The 25517-nt window shown below is 36.9% G+C and overlaps 1 protein-coding gene across 1 annotated transcript in view; it reads right to left on the minus strand.

The window, feature by feature from the left end:
* Nucleotides 1-25517, minus strand: part of MEI4 (meiotic double-stranded break formation protein 4) — a gene marked incomplete at its 5' end in the record, with an annotated part of 62074 nt that overhangs the window by 16466 nt on the left and 20091 nt on the right. The window contains one exon of the mRNA XM_031552560.2: nucleotides 19518-19649. Coding sequence (XP_031408420.2) covers nucleotides 19518-19649 — 132 coding nt within the window. The remainder of the gene's footprint in view (nucleotides 1-19517; nucleotides 19650-25517) is intronic.

Genomic DNA, 25517 nt, shown 5'->3' on the forward strand with positions numbered 1-25517 from the left:
TTATTAAAGTACAGTGATTATTCCAAAAGCTGCAGTGCTCACTGAAGAGACATACAACTGAGTTCTGAACTGCTTTAGAAAGCTACAGCACAGTACTACTAGAACATAATGATACAAATACTTAGAAGACTAATGCACATACGACAACTACGTGGGTCACTATTAAGATATTACCACTAGTGTCCATGAAAAATACAAAGATATAGAGAGCGCACTCACACCATTTGATTTAGCAAATTTTCAGCTGTAAAAATTCTCAGCTATTTTTCAATATAGTCACCCCCATTAGCTACGCATTTTCAGTGATGAACAAGCATGTTACACTCTTAAAACTTTGCATCAGCAGTGTTGCCACTGCTGAAACACACCACTCATTGCCTCACTGAGCTCACTTCTACTGTTTAGTCTCTAACATTCAGCAAGTGTCAGTGAGTGTCAATGGGTGCCATTTTTGCCAAATGGAGGAATTCAATTCCACACCTTGTTTTATACACACTTCCATGTCAGGCACCATTTTGTCAGATTGCCCATCTGTTGACATCTATTGCACAGTGATAAAATGTAATGGGATATTAATGGCAAGGTTTAACTCCTACTGCCATATCAGCAACATCTGCCTTTGACATTGTGGGCTAACATCACAAAATAAGAGGCATTACTTTTGGAGCAGCCCTTGCATTTTAAGAAGGAACTCTGGAGTTAACAGAGTTTGTAACAAAACAAAAGGAATGAAAGCAACACAAATATAGATAACCTATAAGACTAATAAGGTACTATACTTAAAGATATTTTTGACATGAAACTATGAGTTAGCAAGATTGTAAAAATGTAATGTGTCTGGCAGGTGTAGTCCTGATTCTACTAACTCTCTTCTGTAGTGTACAAATATTATGGAGAGTGACACAAGAAACAAGAATTTTGTATGAATTACATTCCCTATTTAATACTAGACTGGTTTTGCTTTGCTTCCTTACTTAATCTAGTGTGAATATTATGTAAGTGGTATTTCATATCACATGGTAGAAACTTAGTAAACTGTAAAGAACAGTGCAATCTCTTAGCCTAAATCAGAGATTAAACTGTACTGTGAACTGTACGAAGCTATCATTTCTGAAGAAAGTAACACTCCAGGAAAATAGGACATTAAAAGCAGTGTTACAGAATGACCTCATTTAAAACAGTACATGGAAATCTTGGCCTTTCCATTTCTAACTCAAAATAAAAGATTTTGGTTCAACTAAGAAAATCAATTTCAGTTTGTAAACTGCAATTCTCACGTGAGTTGCACAAAACAAACCCCCACAAAATTTAAGAAACATCCATTTCTTAAACTTTCCTTACTTCATAGAACAGCTGTCTCCCACTCATTGTACCTATTGCTGTCGAGACTATCCCTAAATAGTCTTCCTGAGCATTGTATCAGGAGCTCACAGAAAGATTTCACAGTGGAAACTAGGCACATACGGGTGGAAGCACTGTTACCTCTTCAGTTATGTCCCACTGTGATGGAACTTTGGAAGTTTTACAAGACAGAGCATTTCTGTTTTGTTTGTTTTCTTTAATCAAGAAATCCAGAAGTTGCAGAAAGCTGTGAAAAAAAGCTGCAAAAACTGACAACAACAAGCCAAACAGTCAATAGTGACACGCTAGCCCAGTTTGAGAAGTGTACTCTAATAAGAAAATCACGAAGACTGCTTAAATGTTAGCTTCAGGCACTCACACAAATGAAGAACCAGAAGCAGTCAACTGCAATATGAAATCAGAATTTCAGAATTTACAATAAGTCTGTCCTTAGTTAGCTTTTCTTTAAGCTCGTGACATTTTATTTTGTGTGTACATCAGACTGTAGAAGCCTGGAATTCTACACAGTTCATAAAAGAAAAACCCTCCTTTGCTGCTACTTTGTTTACTTTTAAGTTAATTCTCAAAATGCTTTTCTTTCTGTTGCTGTGTTATGACAGCTACTTCTCCTTTCCTAATCTTACACTCACATGAATTCCCTGCCGTTTCTACAACACAACTAGCCTAGAAGAGTGTAAAAACAAACTAAGAAAACAAATCCAGGTTCTTCAGAACAAATGGTTGCATTTAAAGTATTTACAGAAAAGAAACAGAAACACAAGTAATTCTACTCCTGAAAAATAATTTCATGTTCTTGTTATTCACACATCTGAAAGAATACTAAATAATCATAGAACTTTTTTTGTTGGAAGAGACCATTAAAGGTCATTTAGTCCAACTCTCCTACAATGAACAGCGTTATCTACAGCTAGACAAGGTTGCTCAGAGCCACAGCCAGCCTGACCTCGAACGTCTCCAAAGATGGAGCTTCCACCAACTTCTTGGGCAAGCTGTTCCAGTGTCATCCATATTATAAACAAACATATTCTTTGTGTGTACAATCTAAATCTCCAATCTTTTAGTTTGAAACCATTTTCCCTTGTCCTATCACCACAGATCCTGCTAAAGAGTCTGTTCTCTTACTTTTGAAAGACTTCCTTTAGATTCTGAAAGGCTGCTATCAGGTCACCTCAGAGCCTTCTCTTCTCCAGGCTGAACAGCCCCAGCTCTCTCAACTGTCCTTGTAGGAGAGGTGTTCCACTCCTTGGATCATATTTGTGGCCCTCCTCTGGATGTGCTCCACCAGGTCCATGTCTCTCCTGTACTGAGGACTCCACATCTGGACACAGTACTCCAGGTGAGGTCTCACCAGAGTAGAAGGACAGGATCACCTCCCTTGACCTGCTCACCACACTACCTCTGATGCATCCCAGGATATGGTTGGCTTTCTGAGCTGCGAGGGCACATTGCTGGCTCATGTCCAGCTTGCCATCCATACCAGTGCCCGCAAGTCCTTTTCAGCAGGGATTTTGCTCATCCTTACAACCCCTAGCTTGTACTGATAGCAAGAGTTTCAACAACCTAGACAGAAGACCTCACACTTGGTCTTGTTGAACCTCATGAGGCTCACCTGGACCCACTGCTTCAGCCTGTCCAGGTCTCTCTGAATGACAAGCTGTGTCTTGGGCATCTTGACCACACCACACAGATTGGTGTCATCCACAAACTTGCTGAGGGTGCACTCAATCACTGCCAGTATCACACAGAATCATGAAATTGCAAAACTTGGAAGGCACCTCAAAAGATAATTGATTCCAACTGCCCTGCTAAAGTGGGTACCCTACAATAGGTCATTTATGAAGATGTTAAAGAGCACAATAATGTAGTGTGATATTTTATCCTTCAATTTTAAATTTTGAAGGAACACAAAGCTTGACATTGGAGGACAGTTGGACTAGATGATCTTGTAGGTCCATTCCAACAGAATCACAGAATCACCAAGGTTGGAAAAGACCTTCAAGATCATCCAGTCCAACCATCCACCTATCACCAACATTACTCACTAAACCATGTCCCTCAACACAGCATCCAAATGCTCCTTGAACACCTCCAGGGTTAGGTGACTCCACCACCTCCCTGAGCAGCCCATTCCTGACCACTCTTTCAGAGAAGTAGTATTTCCGAACATCCAGCCTATATCTCCCCTGGCGCAGCTTGAAGCCATTCCCTCTGGTCCTATCACCAGTTACATGAGAGAAGAGGCCGACTCCCAGCTCACTACAACCTCCCTTCACGAAGTTATAGAGAGCAATGAGGTCTCCCCTGAGCCTCCTCTTCCCCAGACTGAACAATCCCAGCTCCTTCAGCTGCTCCTCGTAAGGCCTGTGCTCCAGACCCCGCACCAGCTTTGTTGCCTTCTTTGAACCCGCTCCAGGGCCTCAATGTCTTTCTTGCAGTGAGGGTTCCAACCTTGTGATTCTATGATACTATTAAAGTCCTCCAGGAACAAACCATGGTTTTTTAAAACTAGGAATTGCATTTAAACCGTCTTTCAGAAAAGCGCTTAGCTTTCTATTGCAGATGATAAACTATGAAAGTCGCCATTTTTTCTTATCATCTGTCAGTGGAATACACATGTGCCAATATTACAGAAGAAAAAGTATACTAATGTAAAAAACAAACCTATTAAAACATGAAAGCACTGATAAAGCATTAAGTAATCTACACATAGAAGATGAAGCAATTAACAATACTGAAGATAAGGCAAAAATTTAGAATACATGTGATTGATAAGAGAAGCCAAAGGGATTACAGAAAATAAAAAGAATGTTAAAACGTATTAGAAATAAAAACAATACCACAGAAAAAAAAGGGCACCCTAGTTATAAGCAGGAATGAAAACTAAGTCATTAAGCAGAAAAGGCAGGAATATCAAGTTACTGCTATACAATTGTACAGAGTACAATGAAAGGATATTTCCTATGATATTCTGTGCAGAACTAAAAAAAAAGGGCATATAAAACAGCATCTGCAACAGCTTGACACTTTAATAAGGGATGCTCCCAATGTTCTTTTCAGAGTGCCTTTCTAATGTTTCTTTCATAATGTCAAGACCCACGTTAAAATATCAGATGTGTGTATATTAAGCCCTAGATTACTGTATGGAGGATCTATTTCAACAGGATAAAGCATTTGCTAAGAAGGCAATGGGGCTCTTGCCTGCGAAATAGATTTCCTTTGTACTATATTCCTATATAAAGTTATTAATGAAAAGGAACAAGGTTCTGCCACCTACGTTCACTCTAAATATTAAAAAAGCACAAAGCTTCCTGGGCAAGAATGTGCTATGTGAAATACAAACAGGATACATCACAGTTTGGACTGCAAATGAGGAGTATCAAAGGACACAGATCTTCCTTCTGCCTCAGAAAGACCCTCATAGTAGCAGATACTTGATTAAATAACAAAATCCTAACTTACTTTTATATATTTAATTAATTTTAAGATAGCATGAAGAATTGGAAAAGTAAGATTTATTATTATGGCTAATCATTTCAGGGACTACAGTTAGTTCTCAAGCAGTATTTGTATGATGCCAATTTATCACAGTTCACTGCTTGTGTTTCTGGATACAACTGGCAGCTAGTAAAACCAACCTATGTTTTATTTATTAACTTAGCAGAAGCTCACTTATTAGATTTCACATTAATTGTTAGTATTCCACCGTAGCAACAAAGTCTTAAATGTTTTGTTAGAAATATGTCAGCTGCAACTGGATCTGAGTTCGTTTTTCAGATTAATGCTTTTACATTAGGCATTTTCTCAGTGATATAAGCAATTAAAAAATGACAGATAATTGTTCAGCGCTTCTTGTGCAGACCCTAAATATACCACAAGGACAATTAAATCAATCTGCCTCCATTTATAAATAAATAAATAAATTTCTACAGGCTGTACTGTCAGCCCAATTTTATAACTACACTGATAAAAGTTCCTCAAAATATTCCAGTCAAATATATCACATGAAATAGTAACTTCTGGCTCTTCTTAAGCTTGAACTTAATGAAACAAGTTCCTTAGAAGCAAGTTGGTCCTCAGCACAGGCTGATACTTTACAGATAAGATACTGCAGACCAAATGATTACAAACATCTCGTCTCTGAGTGAAATTCCACAAGTCTTCTTTCTGATAAATCAAATGAAAAAAAAAAAACAACACATGTCCTGCATACAAATGACAATAAAACTTGCCATATATATATTAAATCAGCTCTGGTTTATGCAGAAATTCATTGGGAGCCACCAATTCTGCACACATAAGTCACCCTCAGTCACCCACAGTGAAACCACAACTGTATACTGATACCAATTACAAGGGGGGGGAGGGGGGAAAAAAAAAAAAAAAGACATTTCCTTTCCTCCCCTAATACTACACTGCCTATTAGAAGAATAAGGTGTGCATACCAGCAACAGTAACAGTTTTCCTAAAGTCTCCTTACAAGTTCACACAAGGATATGGGAAATGCCTGGCTTTGGTTCCTCTGCCCTTATTTTTCAGGTAGAAGACTCAACCAGTTACCTGAAATTAATAGATGTGCTGCTGAGGCAGCAAATGGCCCTACAGCTTTAAAGGGAGAACCTACTGTTTGCTGGGCTGTCAGGGCTGGTTGTTGTGCCAGTACCTAAGGCCAGCGGGGTGCCAAGGTCATTCAATAAAGCAAGAGCCCTCTTAGGTTCTTTGACTATCATGAGAAAGAACAAATGCCATGGCAACTATGCTATGTATTTTTCATAGACAAAATAATACAGCAATCATATCCTTGGGGGAGGGGAGGAGGCTGAACTAAAAGTTTAACACATCTTCCTCCTGTTAAGAACAAATAAGACTGAATTGCTAGAGCAATCTCAAATATCTTATTTTTCGTACCCTTGTAGCCACTCAAGATCTCCAACTTTTTCCTTAATTATCTTGCACTGCAATTTAAAACTGTTCAAACAAAAAATATGGATGACATGAAATTGATCACTATCATGAAAAGATTTACACTACTATCTTCTCCTTAAAACCTGATATTTACATTTGTTACTGAATACATATTACTTTACTCTTTCCATCTTACATGAATAATAACAGCACTGATTGATAAGAAGTTTTTGAATGCAAACAGAGCACTTCAAGTTTGATAAAATTGGTACTCTGCAGAGAAGGGAGATAGAGAAACTTACGTCAGAGCATCTGGTAGGGCAGACAACCAAGGCAAACATCACTGATAAGTGCAGGCAGCATTAAGAGTGCTTTCACAAAGAACTGGAAATGATTATATTATGCTTTACATGGGGCCATAATAGAAATGACCGAAGTGAACTATCTTCTAGCTGAAGAAAGATATGAACTCCCAGCTAAAAGGAAGCCCAATCATACTTCTGTAAAAATGGATTTTTCTTAAATAAACAACAAATACATAATAAGTCAATATTTAGTTAAAACTGTTGAGTCAAGTTGATATAACAATGTTAATCATGTAGAGAACTGCTTACGCTTTGCTCATAATTTATCTAGTTTTTTTTCTACATAAACTACAGATCACATATCCAGTAGATTTTTCCTTTCTTTCCTCCCTCCCTCTGAATTTGCAACCGATTCAAATTTCGATCGTACTTAGAAATATTAATGTAATAAATAAATGTGAGCACAGTTCTGACTTACATCTGAAGAAGTCCTAAGGTGATTAATTTCTAGTCCAAACTCTCAAGGTTAAGTATACTGAAGTCTCTCCAAAAAGACGGATGTACTTGAAGATCACTCTAAATGAGAAGTCATCTGTGTTGCCTGGTCCTGTGTGCTCAATCCATACATCCTATGATGCAGCCAACAATCTACTCTTCAAGTGTTAAAGCATTTTAACAACAACAACAAGACACGCTTATAACACTTAATCACCCAGCGTGTTTCTTCTTGTTCACTTTAGGAGCCATAATGGCAACTTCTCCCATTCTGGATGACTATTACAGCTGCTTTTACCATCCATCCTCTCTCTGATAGACTAGATGATTCCAGTTCCTACAGTACAGACCTTACGTACCTAATTTCAAGTGATATCTGAGCAACCACCATGTAGAAATAAGCTAGCTGCATATATTCCAAGGGTTGGTCAAACATCTCATAAGCATAATTGTGACACATTGAGAAAATTAAGGGTTATAATTCAGACTGTTATTTAATACTCTAAAATAATCATCTGATTTATTATATATGGTTTCTTGATGCTAGCTACCTGCTTTCAATTAGAAATAGCAATTTTAAACCAACACAATGATACTGTAAGCTTAATTTGACTCTCCTATGTCTATAGTTTTAATAACACGATCAATTACTGTTTTGTTTTTACAAGGATAATTGCTTCTGTTACTAATCATGTTGAAATAGGAGAAATATTATTATTCAGTACTTTTTCTATCCTTGTTATATGCATGAACGTAAAACGCACAGCATTCACTTTCTGCTCTGAATACAGATTAATTTTTTTAATGACAATCATTACTACAATTTCACATACATTACGTGTATTACTTATAATTCACTAGCACTTTTAGAGAGAGGTAATGTTTTTATTTATTACAACAGAATCGTTGAAATAATCACACTATCCGCTAATGGCAAACTTAGAGAACTTGGATGTGATTTTACAGTGTCTGGCATTACAGGGAGATGCACAAATTCAAAGCACAGCTCCTACTGGCTTTTATCAAAGCTGTGAGCTCTCACACATTGAACTTCAAACTTGTACTCGTGCACTGACAGAAGCAAAAATAAAATAAAAAATACATATAAAAAGTCCCGAGGTAGATACCTCTAGGAAAACAAAATCAGCCTGAAAGGTTAGCATTTGCCAAAACTTACTAACAAGTGAAAACAAGATCTTATGACCTTGCAGACATCTGGAACTATCGTCCTGTCAGTCTCATCTTTGTGCAGGGAAAGATCATGGAAAAGATTATCCTGGAAACTCTGCTAAGGAACATGGAAGATAGGGAGGTGATAGTGGAGAACCAGCATAGCTTCACCAAGGGCAAATCCTGTCTGACCAGCCTAGTGGCCTTTTTTGATGTCACTCCATCAGTGGAAAATGGAAGAGCCACTGATGTCATTTATCTGGACTTCAGCAAGGCCTCTAGCTCACAGCATCTTTCTCTCCAAGTTGGAAAAATACAGATTCGATAGGTGGACAGTTCAGTGGATGAAAAACTGGCTGCAGAATCGAGGCCAGAGAGTGGCAGTGAATGACTCAAGTGTCTGGATGGAGATCAGTGACGAGTGGAGTTCCACACTGACAGTGGGGTCGAGTGCACCCTCAGTGTGTATACTGATGAAACCAAGCTGTGAGGTGCAGTTGACACATCTGAAGGATGGGATGCCATCCAGAGAGACCTGGACAGGTTTGATAAATGCTCATTTAATCTCATGAGGTTCAAAAATGTAAAGACCTTGCACCTGGGTCAAGGTAACCCTCACTACCAATACAAGCTGAGGATTATAAGGATAGAGCATAAAGCCTGCCAAAGACTTGGGGGTACTGATGGATGGGAAGCTGGACATGAGCCAGCAATGCGCCCTCGTAGCTCAGAAAGCCAACCATATCCTGGGATGCATCAAAAGAAGCATGGTCACCAGGTTGAGGGAGGTGATCCTATTCTTCTACTCTGTGCTTGTGAGACCTCACCTGGAGTACTGTGTCCAGAAGTGGAGTTCTCAGTACAGGAGAGACATGGACCTGGTGGAGCGTATCCAGAGGAGGGCCACAAATATGATAGAACACCTCTCCTACAAGGACAGCTGAGAGAGCTGAGGCTGTTCAGTCTGGAGAAGAGAAGGCTCTGAGGTGACCTGATAGCAGCCTGCCAGTATCTAAAGGGGAATTACAGAAAAGAAGGGGACAGACTCTTTAGCAGGGTCTGTGGTGACAATGCAAGGAGAAATGGCTTCAATCTTATGGAGGATAGATACAGGTTGGATATAAGGAAGAAGTCTTTTACAGTGAGAGTGGCGAGGCACTAGAACAGCTTGCCTACAGATGTGATTGATGCTCCATTTCTGGAGACTATCAAGGTGTGGCTGGATCAATCTGTGTGTGGGAACCCAATCTAGCTGTGCATGTCCCTGTTCATTGCAGGACAGTGGGAATAGATTATCTTTAAAGATCCTTTCCAACTCTAAGGAATCTGATTCTATGACAGAAAACACAAATGTTTAACATTTAAGGACGCTTATGGGAAAGCTGGAGAAGGGCACACTATGATTGCAGTGATAAAAAAGAGGTAATGGTTCTAAATGAAAAGAGAGGAAATTCAGATTAGATATTATGAAAAAAATCTTCTCAGTGAGGGGGGGAGAGGCACTGGAACAAGTTGCCACATCCCTGCAAGTGTTCCAGGCCAGGCTGGATGGAATCCTGGGTAGCCTGATATAGTGGTGAGTGTTGCAGCCCATCGCTAGATGAGATCTTTAAGGTCCCTTCCAACTAAAATCATCCTATGATTCTATACTTCCCAGAAGTATAGAAAACAGAAAGTAAATTTGCTACTATAAGCAGACAAAAGAAGGCTTTGTCAAGAAAAATTTGCAGCTGAAATTACAATAAATTGATATGCAGCATGATGAAAGCCAAAGCAATTCCTAAGAGATCCAAGCAGCATTTGGTCTTAAGGTTGCTAGTTCAATAATTATGTTTTCTTGCTTGAAGTTATTCAAGACCCTTCTTAGAAATCAGAGAAATGTTAAATGAAAATAACCATAACCTTTTTTTTTAAAAAAAAAAAAAACCAACATCAAAGACCTGAGACATACTTGAATACACTTCATTCTACCTGTCATTTAAGCTTCCTCTGAAATATCTCTTGGCTATGGAAGACTAGGGGCTAATCTAGTATGTAGAGCCCTCCAGAACAGATTCCATACTCAGTCTTACCTATTCAAAAGAGAATTCAGCATAAAGGAGGAGTTTCAGAGCATGTCTCAATATTCACCTTATACTCCCACAAATTGAAAATTATTAGTCTGCATTCAATAAAAATTATCTTCATATAAATCAAATTGTTAACTTTGAAGCATCTATAAAACTTCCTGAGAAAGATCGTTCCTTGATGGTTGGAAAAGTGACTCATCTCTTTATGACTTAATACTTCCCTCAAGAACTCAACTAATTTGCAACTATAATCTCACCTACTGCTGAAAAATTTATCAAAAAGAAAAAGCAGGGTCACCACCTTGGGTATCAGGAGAACATATTTCAGCCTCTTTACCAATGTATTTGGGAAAAATGCAACGTGATATAACTGCAGAGAAGAAGCATGTGATGGAGATAATTTTCAAGGCTCAAGTTCAAGAATGCTCTACCTGATACACAGGTAAGCAAAAGTTGCATGGCTCCTGCATGGATGAACAAGTTGCTTCTGACATAACTGAAAAGTAAAAAAGGAAGCAGTAAGGTGTGGAAAGAAGGACAGGTAACTCTGAAAGCATACAAAAACACCACCCAAATTTGAAGAAACAGGGTTAAGAAAGTAAAACTATCTGGAACTGAATCTGGATAGGAATATGAAGTGCATCAAGATTTTTAGAGGTACATTGGAGCAAAAGGAAGATAAGGAAAAATGTAGCAAAGGAACAGATGATGAAGGACATAATGCCTTCTTCAGAATGAACTTTACTGGTAAGATCAGCTTTCTGGAGCACCGCATGTCTGAAACCAGTGAGAAAGTTTGGAGAAGTGAAAATTTACCCTGAGTGGAGATGAGGTTGAGGAACATCTCAAGAAACTGAACATATAAGACCATTGGATCTGAAGGTATGCAGCTATGATTGTTGAGAGAGATGAGCAATGTCATGGCAAGGCCATTACCTTTGGATGATCTTGGAAACTGAAAGAGTTCTTCAGGAATGGAAGAATGACAGACCAATCTTCAAAAAGGAACATCCAGAGAAACATAGGTCAGTTCACCTAACCTTGATCCTTGGGCAGGTGACATAGCAAATAATCCTGGAAACTATTTCCAGGCATATGATGGACAACATGGTGAAAGAGTAGTTGTCATTGCTTTACAAAGAAGCAAATCATGCTTAACCAACCTGACAGCCTTTTATTACAAGCTGCTAGAAGTTACCCAACACTGGAACAGGCTGCACAAAGAGAATGTTGTAGTCTACATAGTTGAAAAAATTCAAAATTTGATTAAACACAGTTTGAGCAATCTTCTTTGAACAGAGGGGCTGCACTAGATCACCTCTAGAGCTCCTTTCCAATCTTATTAATTTTATGGTCGTCTGATGAACTCACTTTATTTAAGCAAGTTAATAGAACTGAATTGTAGCTCACAACTGTAGGAAGGACTCAAACTGAACAACTGAATATTCTAACCTAATCTCTGCCAATAATTTATTCCTATAGGCAGAAGTACTACTCAGACTGTAATCTCTCTGTAACCTCTCTCTCTTTCATATACATTTAATATAGGATACTGTGGGGAACTGTAATAGCTAGGCTTAATAAAAGAGTTTTCATTAAATAATAAGGCTACATGAAAAAAGAGTTCTCTAAAATAGCAACTTCAGCTAGAAGTTGGATATTCTGAAAACACAGAAACTAGCAGTAACTTTTAATGAAAGAACTAATTTTAAGGATGAAATGAAGCCAAAAGTTTCAAGACCTAACACCTAGAGATTTACTTGTGCTTTGCCAGCTAAATTCACGGATTGCCAGACACAAGAAAATAAAAAACACAAGCTAAATCTTCAAAGGTTGAGCTGTAATCATGTAACTTGGAATGCCAACACTTAAAAAGAAAAAAAGACATAAAAAAGCTAATTTTTTCTCCTATTTTTCTTGTATTTTTTTCCCCATTTTCTTTCCCTGTGCAGTTGACTCAATTTATTTCTCTTTGCAAGTTATTACTGGAACCAAAAGAAAATGCACCATCTTAAACAGTAGCAAAGTGAACTTGAGTAGATTCAAGATTATTATTTCCTAAAATTAATTTTAATTCTGTTGTGCTGCATTAATTTCAAATGTCTTACAGAATTATTTCTTTCCTGCTGAAAGACAAGCAATACAAATTGTGCTACTGTAAATTATTCTATGATTGTGTACGTTTACAAATGTGGTTCAGATGAACAGAAGTATCAGGTTGCATGTATTTCATTCAAGTTAATGAATGTGATCAACAACATCTTAATTCTAAATCTAATCAAACCATATAAATTATTTTTTGCTCAAGCATACCTCTATCAGGAATACTTCCAACATTTCCAAGACATTCTTTGCTGCACAAATCATGGCCATACAAACCTTGCTCTCTAGCTTAACACCAGACCACGTCACTGATATGAAGTCAGCTGCTGCTGCCTTTCCCCCTCAACACAAACCTAGCACAGCACCTTCTTCCTGCATCTCCAAATCTCCTAGTATTGCAAATACATTAACAAACTCACGTCTCATTCTTGCACTCGCCCAAGCATACATTACATTCATAGACTTAGCTGTAGATTGAGAGGGCTGCATCAAGAAGGCCTGATTAAAACTGATACTCCAAATTCGTAAGCCCTTAGCATGACAACTCTAAGTCTAGCTCTATAAACATGTTTAGCTCACCACATCCTATCTCCCTGAATTAATCTATGTCAGAAATCCTGTGAATCCTGGGAGTTCCTGCTGTTTTCAGTCCTGAAACCTACCTCCCACTCTAGGCACATCATTAATATCACTGCTGTCCTGCTAGACCAAGTCTTAACCAGCCAGGTGAGTGCTGACACCAAAAATCTAAACTACATAACTAGATTTAACCTACTACACACCTCAGCCACACAAACCAGAACTCAAACCTCAGCTACAAAACAAGCCTCAAGTAGCCAACTCTTTCAGCCCAGACATAAAACCACTCTCTTTATCACTTGCACATCACTCAAAACCTAGCAGTGAGGTCTGCTCATTTTGGAGGTAAACCTGGGACAGCAGTTCCATCTAGATGGAACTCACGGTGCTCACTGCAGGTCATCAGGAAGAGCAGACCCAAAAAACAAGCCATCACCACAACTGCTGTCTATGACAGTCTCAGCTCAGGGTGTATCTAGGGAGTTTGTTCTAATACAACTCTAGTCTGACTAAAACCCAGGCAGCAAAATAAGCACAGCTTGTAAGGTTGTGACAAATGTTACCTTTCAAACTTTTTCCTCTTTGCTGACAACCTTATATTGCAATCCTAAACCTAGATCAGGTGCAAGTCCACCGCAGTCAACAAACAATCTAAGCCAAGCCATATGGTCCCTTGAAAACACAGACCTCAACCCAAGCATACAGATAAACCGACTGCAAAGCAAAAATATTGCTTATCAAAGAACATGTAAGGATCAGAAAAAGTATTTCTATGCTTGATGGAACACCACAGAAGATATAGCATTGTGCAAGTGCTTCACGGTTATATCTCACAGTGCTTTAACGTTTCAGAAAATACTGAACAAACATCAACTAATCTTCCAGACACTGATTTCAGTAGTGCATAAACTATGCATAAACTCAATAGGTTGATAGCCAGAGCTTCAAAGATACTTTTTAATAAAAAAAAATTCAGCTACAAGTAAGTCCCCCAATGAGGCAGGCCAATGCTCTAATTCTTTATGAACAGAACCATCCTACATATTTAAAGAGAGGGAAATAAGTATGAAGCAATTTAAATACATAATGTGTCCTGTAAAATGAAAAGATCATTTTGGACAAAAAAAAAAAAAAAGATGAAGTCACAATTTCACTGTTAAGTCACTAGCTTCCTTAGCTTCCACTTACATTTTACTATTTTTAACTAGGTGATTATTTAAAGACAGTTTAAACTGTAATTACTCTTTCAAACAGAAATCCATTTAGTGGTAACTTCTAGCTACCACTAAATTCTAGGGCTACAATGCTTCCATTTCTATTATATGCAGATATAAAATACTAACAGAAAATATATTGCAAGCCATTGACAGAGGAGCTATTCACTTATACCGTTTCCTGAAAAGCATTTGGTGAAGCTGTGTTGAAAGTACATCATAATGAAGACTTTAAACAAATCCAAAATAAAATTAAGAGGTAAACCTGATATTAAAAATTACCTCACCTACAAAATGAACTTCTAAGAGCACATATGGTAGATAAACTAATTCACATAGGTAACACCAATGTCCAAAAGCGCTAAGGAAACTGTGGTTAATTTTCTGCAACATTATGCTGTTTTATACATCAAAGTTTGGCATGTCCTGTGAAGAGAGCAAGTTAACAGGAGCACATTTATTTGATTAGGCAATAATGACCATGTATGCAACGTATGTTGCTTCTTCTATTTAGAGTGTACTTCCAAGTTTACAAAAGGATTAACTGAGTTGTAAAGAAAGCAACAGGAAAAGGACAAGAAACCACAATAAGGAAGTAGTAAAAGCCAACTGCAGCATCAACCCAGATAAGCATTCATCTCTTATTTACTGTAAGGTGTATCAGGAATTCAAGTATTTAACTTCTGTTTATTTCCTTTTCTTTCCAAATAGTCTAATTAAAAAGCTTAGATTTTTCAGATGATTTAAAACAAGGGTTTTTAAGAGTAGTACCTTTTTATTTGTTAAGGCATGGCATACCCCGAATTTTGAAATTAGGTATTTTTCCCTTTCTGGTACTTCTGTTTTCATGAATGAGATGATTCACCAAAATTAAGACTAATAATTCTCTGAACAACCTATATGTCGAGTCCTCTTCATGTAATCAATATTTGGTGCTTCAGTTTCCCAACACACCTGAGTTCTTTTGATTGTACGTCATCCCCAATTTTGCCAACCACTACCCTACTACCCTTTAGCTTTGTAAGAACAGTTCTCAACTCCTTTCTCCTCAATGCTATCATTTCATGATAGTATGAGGGAGTAGAGAAACTATATGAACCATTTTTAATTTTTTGGTTTTGACATGCCATACTGTTTTGTATGCATCTTAAAAACTAATCTCTAATAGAGAATCACATATGCCACAAAGGTAGGTGTATGCTTCAAAGATACATGGCGCTCTTCTAACATATAGCAAGTCCTGAATGATTCTTTCACTGCTTTCAGGAGAAACTTTTATGACTTCACAAATATGCATCTCCAAACCAGGTATGTATCTTTGAGGAAAAAAAAGCAGATCCACTGATTATTAAATAAAACCATTAATTCCTTTCTTATCAGTAGCATCAACACGGAATAAAAATATAATTCTGTACTTAGCCAGGGTACTATTTTGCAACAACTTTCAGCATTCACAGTTTGAAGTATGTCACAATCTGTGCTTACCAGCTTAATAAGAAAAGAAATGACATCTTAAAAAGGATGAACAGATGTCCAGATGCAAGTTTAATTATTTTCATGAGGTCTGCATAGCATAACTCTCTTTTCTTTTACATGGGTGAAGTATTACTAATTTGATATGTAAGTAAAAATCAACAGTAGAAAACGCAAAAATCTAAACTGGCTGAACAATCATTTTAGTATCTTTTACAGTCACATAATATGCTCAGCTACTTTCTTCTAATCAACAAATTAAGCCACTTTACACCATATCTGGGAAAAGTAGCAAGGAATTTTTCTATCCCATGTAAATGCTCTATTACAATTTTTTTTAGCACAGACATACATCTGAAGAGATTAGACATATATGGGTAGAAAGGACAACACAGGGAACTACTGACTTGTCAGTCTCATCTATGTGCCAGGAAAGATCATGGAACAGATCCTCCTGGAAGCTATGCTAAAGAATGTGGAAGAGAGGGAGGTGGTGATATGGGACAACCAGCATGCCTTCATCAAGGGCAAGTCCCGCCTGCTCAACCTCGTGGCCTTCTGGAATGGTATCAAATGAACAAGGGAAGAGCCACTGACTATCTGAAGTTCACTAAGGTCTTCGATACAGTTCCTCACAATGTTTTTCTCTCCAAATAGGAAATATATAGATTTGATGAGTGGACAGATCAGTGGACAAGGAACTAGTTGCAAGATTGTACCTGGAGAGTAGCGGTCAATGGCTCAATGTCTAGATGGAGATCAGCATTGTGTGGTGTCCTCCCTCAAGGAAGGGTACTGGAACTTTAATATCATCATCAATGACACTGACAGTAAGATAGAGAGCACCTTCAAAAATTTTGCAGATGACACCACACTGTGTATGTATGTTTATCTGAGGAATGAGACATCATCATGAGAGACCTAGACACGATCACTTACAGAATGTATATGGGTAAGTGAACATAAATTCATAAAACATAAATGTGCAAAAATTAACAGAGAACTAAATACACAAATGCATGAAACTGAAAATATTCATTTCTCAAAAAGCCAGAACTCCAGTTATGTACAGGGAACTACATGGACTTGCGGTTGTCAAGATCTTGTACTTCTAAAAAGGTCACCTACAGAGATACCAGCATACAGTTTCTGTAATTAAATATTCCGTCACCTGGAATCTTCTCCATTTCCCAGACAAAGTCTGACCTCCATGCTGGTAAAGAACATTTCCAGACTGCTTTATTACTGTAAAACACTGGAGATTTCTTATGTATATAAAACTCAGTTATTCTTCTGATGGATACTTAAAAGCAGCGTGTTTTAAAAGGAGTTGAAAGAAAGCACCCTAAGCTTTGGTAGGACTATATGAAACTCCTTTTCCAGTCCTGAGTTTGCAATTGGTTGATCAAGGTCAATTAAACTCCCACGAAGAACTATTAACACTGGATGGGAAAAATATAAATACACAAATTCCTTAATCAGAAGGCAATATGCCTTCATAACCCCTGTGCAACACTGCTGGGAAGAAAATAAAAGCAGAAATAAATACATAAAAGAGGGTATATCATATCAGGAACAAAGGCAGATTTTTAACAGTGGAAGGACATAGAAGCAGAGCGGTAAACTTTCTTTATGGAAACATTTCTAAATTCTTGGATGTGAGAGAACTAGATGACCCAAAAAAAAATCTTCAGAGGGGTGCACAGAAAGTGCTGTTTAGAGAAGGGGTAAAAAGGAACCTCATTAAGTTATTTTAAAATTCATTAAGTCAGAAAATCTTTCTATGCTCTCCTGTGCACAATAGTGAAAATACATCTCCTCATACTAAAGGTGGGAGGCATTTTGTGAAGGCTTTTGATAAGTATAAAGTTTGGAAATCTGCATTATGTATTGGTAACAGAAAAGATCTGCAGTAAGCACAAATGTAAGTAAAATGTAACAGGAGAAGACCTATAGGTAGCAAAGAGTTTACCTGAAAAGAGACCTGGCCCCACAGCTGAAAAAGTCGAGTAACAAGTGCATTTTGCTGCCCTGATTTTTTTTTTAAACATATAGTAAATAAAGAAACAGATCAAAAGAATCTTTATTTTTTCTTTTGAAAAAGTTGCATAGTTCCTGTCTGCCCAGAAATTCTCCTGAGCTCTGAAACTGGGCCAGCTCTTTTCATGAAGACATTTCATACAAAAAATCCTCCTGATGAAGGGCAGGAAAGATGGTAGGTGTTCCTATGTAAGGTTACATAGGAAAACAACTTATTAGAGAGCGAGGAAAAACTCTGTGGCATCTTTTAGACTTTCCACTGTACCTTCTCTACAGAATAAACTCCTATTCCTGGCACAAGTTTTAAACACTTACAGCATTTTGTTCTGCTTATGTTGGTTAAAAAACAAACTGCAAAATTGTTGTACACAACAACTAAGGGCATCAAGCCATCCTTAAGAAACAGACTTTTAATTCATTTACTATGCTAGCTGTTGTATAGGAATTGTTCAAGGATTAAATCACCAATTTATTTTTAATATTTATGTACGAATTCAATCTTCTATTTTCTTCCCATAAATACATAAACTGCACTGCAAGTAATAAAAACAAATTACCTTTAGAAAAATCCAAGTCATGTAAGGAGAATCCTTTGTAGTTAAAAATCATGGATACTAATTTACTCTAATTTTCTCAACTTCAAGTAATACAGTTCTGTAATCTTTCCTTTTTGTGATTTACAGAAAAATATAAAGATTACTCAAGCAACACGTAGGATATTTTTTAAACTGCTCCACAGTGTTGGTGATACACTTATGATAAATATTTTTTAGACATACAAATGACTTCATTTTTCACTTACTAACAAGCTGCATGCTTTCTTTTCATTGACCCTTGTAGGACACTACCCGATCAAGTCATATTCCCAAGTGAGACTGTACCATTTTTAATTAGATGTATACCACTGCACAAAAATATATGAAAAATACATGAAAACCGAAATGATTTCAGATCTCCAAATTTTAAAAGGCACATCTACTCATTCTCTCTTTCCAACTCTATAGTTTACTTGAAAAAAAATTATGCTGGTTCCATCTATTCAAACTCCACATCATTTCAATACAAAAATCCATATAAGAAATCAATTTTACCAAATATATTATCTCCACTCCATTGCCCTTTTCATCTCCTATTCATTGCAATCAACAAAATATAAGTTTAAGTGCTGGATAACATTTGTAACATGTAAATTAATATAACGTGGAGCAACAAATTTAATTCTGAAGAAAAACAACGCAACTTTCAATCTCAAGTACAAATGGAAAAAGAGACGTAACTCTTTGTGGGTCCAGCTGTGTCCAAAGTTGTATGCCTGCACAGCTCACAATTTACATCTTTAAAGAATTAATTTCAACTAACTCTTAATATTAACTCAAGTATTTTCCAAATTACACAGCACGATCTTAGAACCTAGACAGTCTATTATATACTCTGATCACTTTACTTTTGCCCATCAGGAATTTTTATTTTTCTTTATATCTCTTTTGAATCTGCTGGTGAAAATAGGATTCTTAAACCTGCACATTTTATAGAATGATCAACTGACTAAAATGCTCAGCACTGCTCAGGGGCACTGCTCAGCAATAGCCAAAACACTGCTGTAAATCAATGACATTCTAACTGTAAGTGTAGAGCACAGAACTGTATGGGTGCTGTGAGGAAAGCTAATTCCATCCCAGCCAGACCCTGTGCAACATTCTACAGAACGATGAACTGACTACATTCCATGAAACAAACAGATATAGAAAAAAAACACTCCCCAACACCAATCCTTGGATATTCTCCAGAAGAAGAGATGGCAGTACCTGGTAAGCTTGCAACATCTGCTCAGCAAACTGCTGTAGTTCTGACAGTAGAAAAGACAGTAAAGAATTTCGAAGTGTGTTGTTCCTTCCTAGCAAAACAAGAGTGTGTGACACAGCATCCAGTGCCTGAAACTAAAAAAAAACATAATCTTTCAAAACCTGCATATTTTTTTTTTTTTACCCCAAATTAATCCCTTAAACAGAAACAAAACTTACACGTCAATTTTTTTAAGAATGAAGTCAAACTCATTTTTCTTATAATTTATGTAGGCAATTAAGGCAAACACAGCATATAGGAGATATACATTCTCATATACATTATGAAAACCTACATCCTTTACCCAGAAATCACGTGCTCTTTTAAATTTAGCACTGCACCATATAAAGACATCTCTCCAAGGGTGCAAACTCTGCAGGGCAGCTCTTGGGCATTAGCAGTCATCGTGCTCTTCCTGCTGTCACAGCAAATGAGTGACCACTCTGCACAGGGACTGATTTTGTCACAGGTAGACAAATGAACAAACAAATAATTTGAAATAAGCAAGCTAAGAGCTACATTGGATGTTTCAGTCAATAGAGTTATCAAGAATAAACTTGATTAAATGCAAACTGATGGAAGATGCACTGGACTTTCAAGTTTAAACAATTCATTTGCAATTTCTTGTTTAACTGGCTGCTACTTAGGCATGTCTCTTGAACCACAAAAGGAGTTATGTGAACTTAAATGAGAATTATGATTGCTATTCCTTTCAATTTAAAATAATTTTTATTTATTTTCTTAGTTTCCATAAATGCAATGTACAGTCATTATATAATGCTGTGATTTACGTAACATACTGTTCTAGACAGCAACATTTCATATAACACTGCTAGAATATTTTTTTCTAATGTAAGAATTCAAAGAAAAAATACATTAAATATAATGAATATAAAACTTTATACAGTATATATTGAAACAGCTAACACACTGCGGATGGATATTCTTGACTGACAAAACAGTACTCTGACCTTGTCTTAACCACTCAAAAGCACTACTGCAAGTAGTTAATTCCTCTAGCCAGGTTAATGCTTATCTGTACTTAGACTAACTGCTGTTTTTTGTCCATTTTGTTTGGCTGTGAGTTCATGGGGAGGTTCAGGTTGGATATTTAGAAAAAATTATTTTCTAAAAAGAGTGGTCAGGCACTGGAATGGGCTGTCCAGGAAAGAAACATTTAGATGTCAAACAAAAGGACATGGTTTAGAGGGGAAATACTGCAGTAGGTGGACAAGTGGACTAGATGACCTCTGAGGTCTCCTCTGAGGTCTTTTCCAACCTTGGTGATTCTATGATTCCATAAATATTCACATTCTCAATTAAACCATCACTTAACAAGTCTGAATGGGATAAATCTTCCTGGAAAGCATTTCCAAACAGATGACAATCAGGAAGGTAATGATGAGTCAGTGTGGACTTACAAAGGAGAATGCTTAGGCAACTCGATAGCCTTCTAGGATTAGATGTCTAGCTGAATGGGTGCAGGGAGAACGGTGACCCTTCTACCTTGATACAGTAAGACTTCCAACACTGTCTCCCACAAAATCCATTTCAACAGAGTTTTGAAATATGATGTATGAAATATTGAGTAAGTGGACACTGTGAGGGATTAATAACTGCCCAATCTGCCACACACCTGGGGAACTGTGGTCTGAGGTACAACATCCTGACAGAGGCCACTCACTCAGGGCTTACTGTTGGCACCAGAGCTGTTTAACATCTTCACAACTAATTTCTGTTATGATAGGACAGACTGCACCCACAGCAAGTTTGAAGACAATACAAAAGCAGAAAGAGTGGTGGGCCTCCTGGTGACCAACAAGTTGAAAAAGCTAGCAACATGTCCTTTATGATGTAAGCCAACACCATCCCAGTCTGCAAGAGCAGAAGCACTGCCAGCAGATTGAAGGAGGTGATCTTCACCCTCTGTTCACCACTGGTGAAAGGCATTTAGAGTGTTGAGGTTCAGTTCTGGGTTCTCCAGCAGAGAAGAAGGAAAGGTGCTGGAGTGAAACCAACAAAGATGATGATGAAGGAATTAGAATGTATGAAACACAAGAAGCTGATGAGAGAGCTTCAACTACTCATCTTTAGAAGAAAAGGCTTGGAGGGATCTTATCAATGTATATATCTGATGGGGAAAAGTAAAGAAGGCATAGCCCGACTCTTTTCAGTGGTACCTGGTGAAATGACAAGAAGCAACAGACAAAACAGGAATTTCTATTTAAAAATGATTTTAAAAAAAAAAGTTTGTTCTGAGAGTAATCAGTGATAGAGTTTGCCCAGGGATATTGTGGAGTCTCCATCCTTGGGGATATTCAATGCATGACTGAACACAGCCTCTGACAACCTGCCCTGACTGAGCCTGCTTGAGTAGGGAATTGGATATTTCAACATCAATGAATCCATATTTACATTTTTGCCTTGTTTCAACACTTTACCTGCCAAGTCAACTGATTCCAGTTTCTATTAAAATACTGTTACTGCCAACAAAAACACTGCTAATGATATCCTTCATTTTATTTAAAAAGCAATTCTTATACAAGCATGAAATCAATCAGTCTTTAAAGCAATGTGATGGTATTTAGGATGCATTGAAATGCTCATGGTTCGAGAAGAATACAATTTACAGATTTATTTACTTATTTTCACATCTTAAATGGATTAACTAACATTTATTAGCTAAGGTTTCTAAGAGTTACAACTTTAATAACACCTTACTAGACACTTACATAGCTATTAGTCCTAGACAATACACTTTTGACTTTTATAAGCCTATCGAAGCAAAGAAGCACCCACAACACTGACTCAGTATCTTCAGGCATATTTATACCACAGATCTTTCAATTGTATCCCAGCAATTTATGGTGTTGAGACTACACTCACTCCAATGTGAAACTAGTACTGGTTCCCAATTCTCTATTGTTCAAGATCCCTTCTCCACAGAGCTATAATCTCAAGGATATCACAATTCACATTTCAAGTTTTTTTCAAGTTCATGTACTACCTGAATATATAGAGATTTCATATGTATATCCTGTAAGTTATTTAGCCTTCAATTCTACCAAGAGTACACATCCCTGAGGAAAGTAATAAAATACAATCACTCTGCTTTAATTTTTCCATGACTAAGGGTCAGTATGGTCACACTCTGCTAAAGCAATCCAGCACCTTCCTCCTCTCACCCGTTTCCCGATTTTACTGTAGAAATAGTTAATCAGAAGCTTCCCAATTACTTCCACAATGGTCAATAGTTGATGTAATGCCTATTTACCAGCCTAATACAACCAATTGGCTTGGCTATCATTTGCCCATTCTGAGACAATCTCCTGTTCACAATCTTAACAATCAAACTTTAGTGAATCTTTGCTATTAATCACCTCCTTTAGGCGTAATCTCCAAATAAATGCAAGAAAATTATAAAAGACAGTGAAGTTTTTCTGATCAGCATCAAACCTTCATGCTGACACAGATAAATAATAAATCCTGATATTAAAGAAAATTCAGAAGTTGTGTACATATTTGCTTTGAAAATCTGCAAGACTAAAATGTTAAAATTAAATGTTCCATAAAAAAAAAAATACCTGCAGCTATCACTAGAAAAAAAAAAAAAAAGCAAAATGAGACCAAGTAAAGGAATGAAAAGATAAAATGTGATCTGAAGACACCTTCACAAACTAATGAGCTTTCATTAGACGTTATTCAGTACTCCATGCTTCTTAGACAGGCAAAACTCATTGATTCAGCCACAATTCAGAGACAGAAATCAAATAACACAGTCTGCTTTAGGTCTGATAACGTACTTTTCAATGCTACTCTTCCCAAAGAACACTCTCAAAAGAGAATCTTTCCAAAAAAAAAAAAAAAGTCTATACTCTTTCTACTTTGGCAAGAGTTACCATTTTCTAGTAGGAATTACGTAGGAATAGGTGATAGGAAATCTTCACATTTAAAGCCTATGCCTCTACTAAATTAAGTACATAGGGATTTTATAATGATGGTACTTACGGAACTTATGAGATATGAGTATTGATGTCTCTGAAAAATCCCGCCTGCTAGTGATTTATTAAAGAGCACAGATTCAATGTTACATTTTGGTGTATCTTAGTACATTAAAAAAAAAAAAAAGGAGAAAGCAAAGAATTAAAAAAACCCTCAGAGGCTGTATACATTAAAAACACACCAAATTTACATTAGATTAGGAAGAAATTCATAAATACAGAAGAAAAGCAAGACTTCATCCTTCAAAGCGATGTTCATACATTGCTAATTAAACTCCAGAAACACTCAAACTGATAATAGTTCAAATAATATGTAGTTTCATTAAAAATAAAGCACTTCCTCAGCTCTCAAATCTATCAACCAAACATTAAAAAAACCAATAGAAATCTTTTAATCCCTTGAGTTGGTATAGATGAAATAAAACCTGCGCTGTTCAGGATTTATCAGAAGTAGTCAGAAAACCAGATAGCAAATAAATAAATAAACAAATCAACAAAAAACATACCAGAAACAAGAAAACAATGGAGTATGGCAGACTCTTTGCCCCTAACCCTCATTCCACACTCCAGCTCCTACTCTCTTCAGCAACCTTTCCCAGTGGTTGGGAAGGATGTGTGTTACCAAAATGAATATACAGTATCAATGTCCTGCTTGCCTCAAGCCTATTGATTTAGTCTCTCCTGCAACCTGCCAATTTTAAAACCTACCGTAACGTATTTTTTGACTTTCCACTGCTCTTTCCATGCAATTTCAAAGAGGCTATAATTTTCATAAGTTATTAGTAAGTAAGAATGATCAACATGACAAATAGCGCTCAAACTTGCCTCCCCAGAAAACTGGGATAAAAATCTTTACACATCAACTATGTTTAGAGTATGTTAGATTTTAATTCTTTCAATTTCAAAACGTGAGTTTCAAAATTGTTAGTTCTCATGGAAGCTAAATAATTCCTTCCTGAATTGCATGTTTCAGTAAGTCTTGTGACTACGAAAATTGAACCTTAGTTTCTTTTTCAGCTGTTTACAGTTTTCATGCTAATTAACAGCACTCTTCTTCCAAGCAACTGGCATATGTGGCAACTTAAGACAAAGGCAAACAATTAAACAGGTATCCTCAAATTATGGGGTACTAAAAGCAAAGCTGTATTTTTGCCTTTGAATTTACATTATTTTTGCACTTTGTTTAATCCATCCTTTCACGCCTAAATCATCAAGGTCAACTGAAAGTAATCACCTATTTACAGAGAGCATTAGTATTCCTTATGTTACTGTCATGTTGTTTCTTTCGTTAATTTGGTCGTTGTCATTCATCTACTCCCCTGCTTACACTGTGCTATTTCTCCTGTTTTCCAAACCTAGGAATTTGTTATGTTATTGGCTCTGTAAGCTTTGCTGTGAACCCTTGCTCTGCACTTATTCCTTTATAATCTTGTTCATGCTTCTAAAACTTTTCTAAATTTTATTTTCTCTGCTAAGACAATCAACCAACTTCCTTGCTGCAAGTTTCTTTTGCTTATATTGCAGTACCTCTGTACTGTTTTGCTGAGCTTTAGCTGAAAAACTTTTTGATGGACAGCGTGACATAGAGCTTTGTATGCTATTGAGACAAACTGATACCCAATAGCTTCCTCTCTAACTTTCACTCTCAGTTACAGACTGTGCTATATTAGAAATTCTACATCACAATAACACCATCTTGAAGTCTTTTACTCTAAACTTACATTTTTACTTTTTTCAGTTTAATGGGATAAAGTTTTTTCTTTCCAATTTTGAAAGTAACTCAATCTAACTCAAGAAAATTTAAGACAAACACATCTTGTTGATCAGATAAAATAAATATAATAAACTCTGTTGTGGATTTGTGTGTTTTTTTCTTGGTTGTAGTGTGGTAATCTTGAGTTGTTGTTTTAAAGAAAAAAAAAAGCATCCCAAAAATCAAAGCATGAACTAGATAATCTTAAA

Source organism: Meleagris gallopavo, chromosome 2, assembly GCF_905368555.1.
Source record: "Meleagris gallopavo chromosome 2, MGAL_WU_HG_1.1, whole genome shotgun sequence".
NCBI lineage: Eukaryota > Metazoa > Chordata > Aves > Galliformes > Phasianidae > Meleagris > Meleagris gallopavo.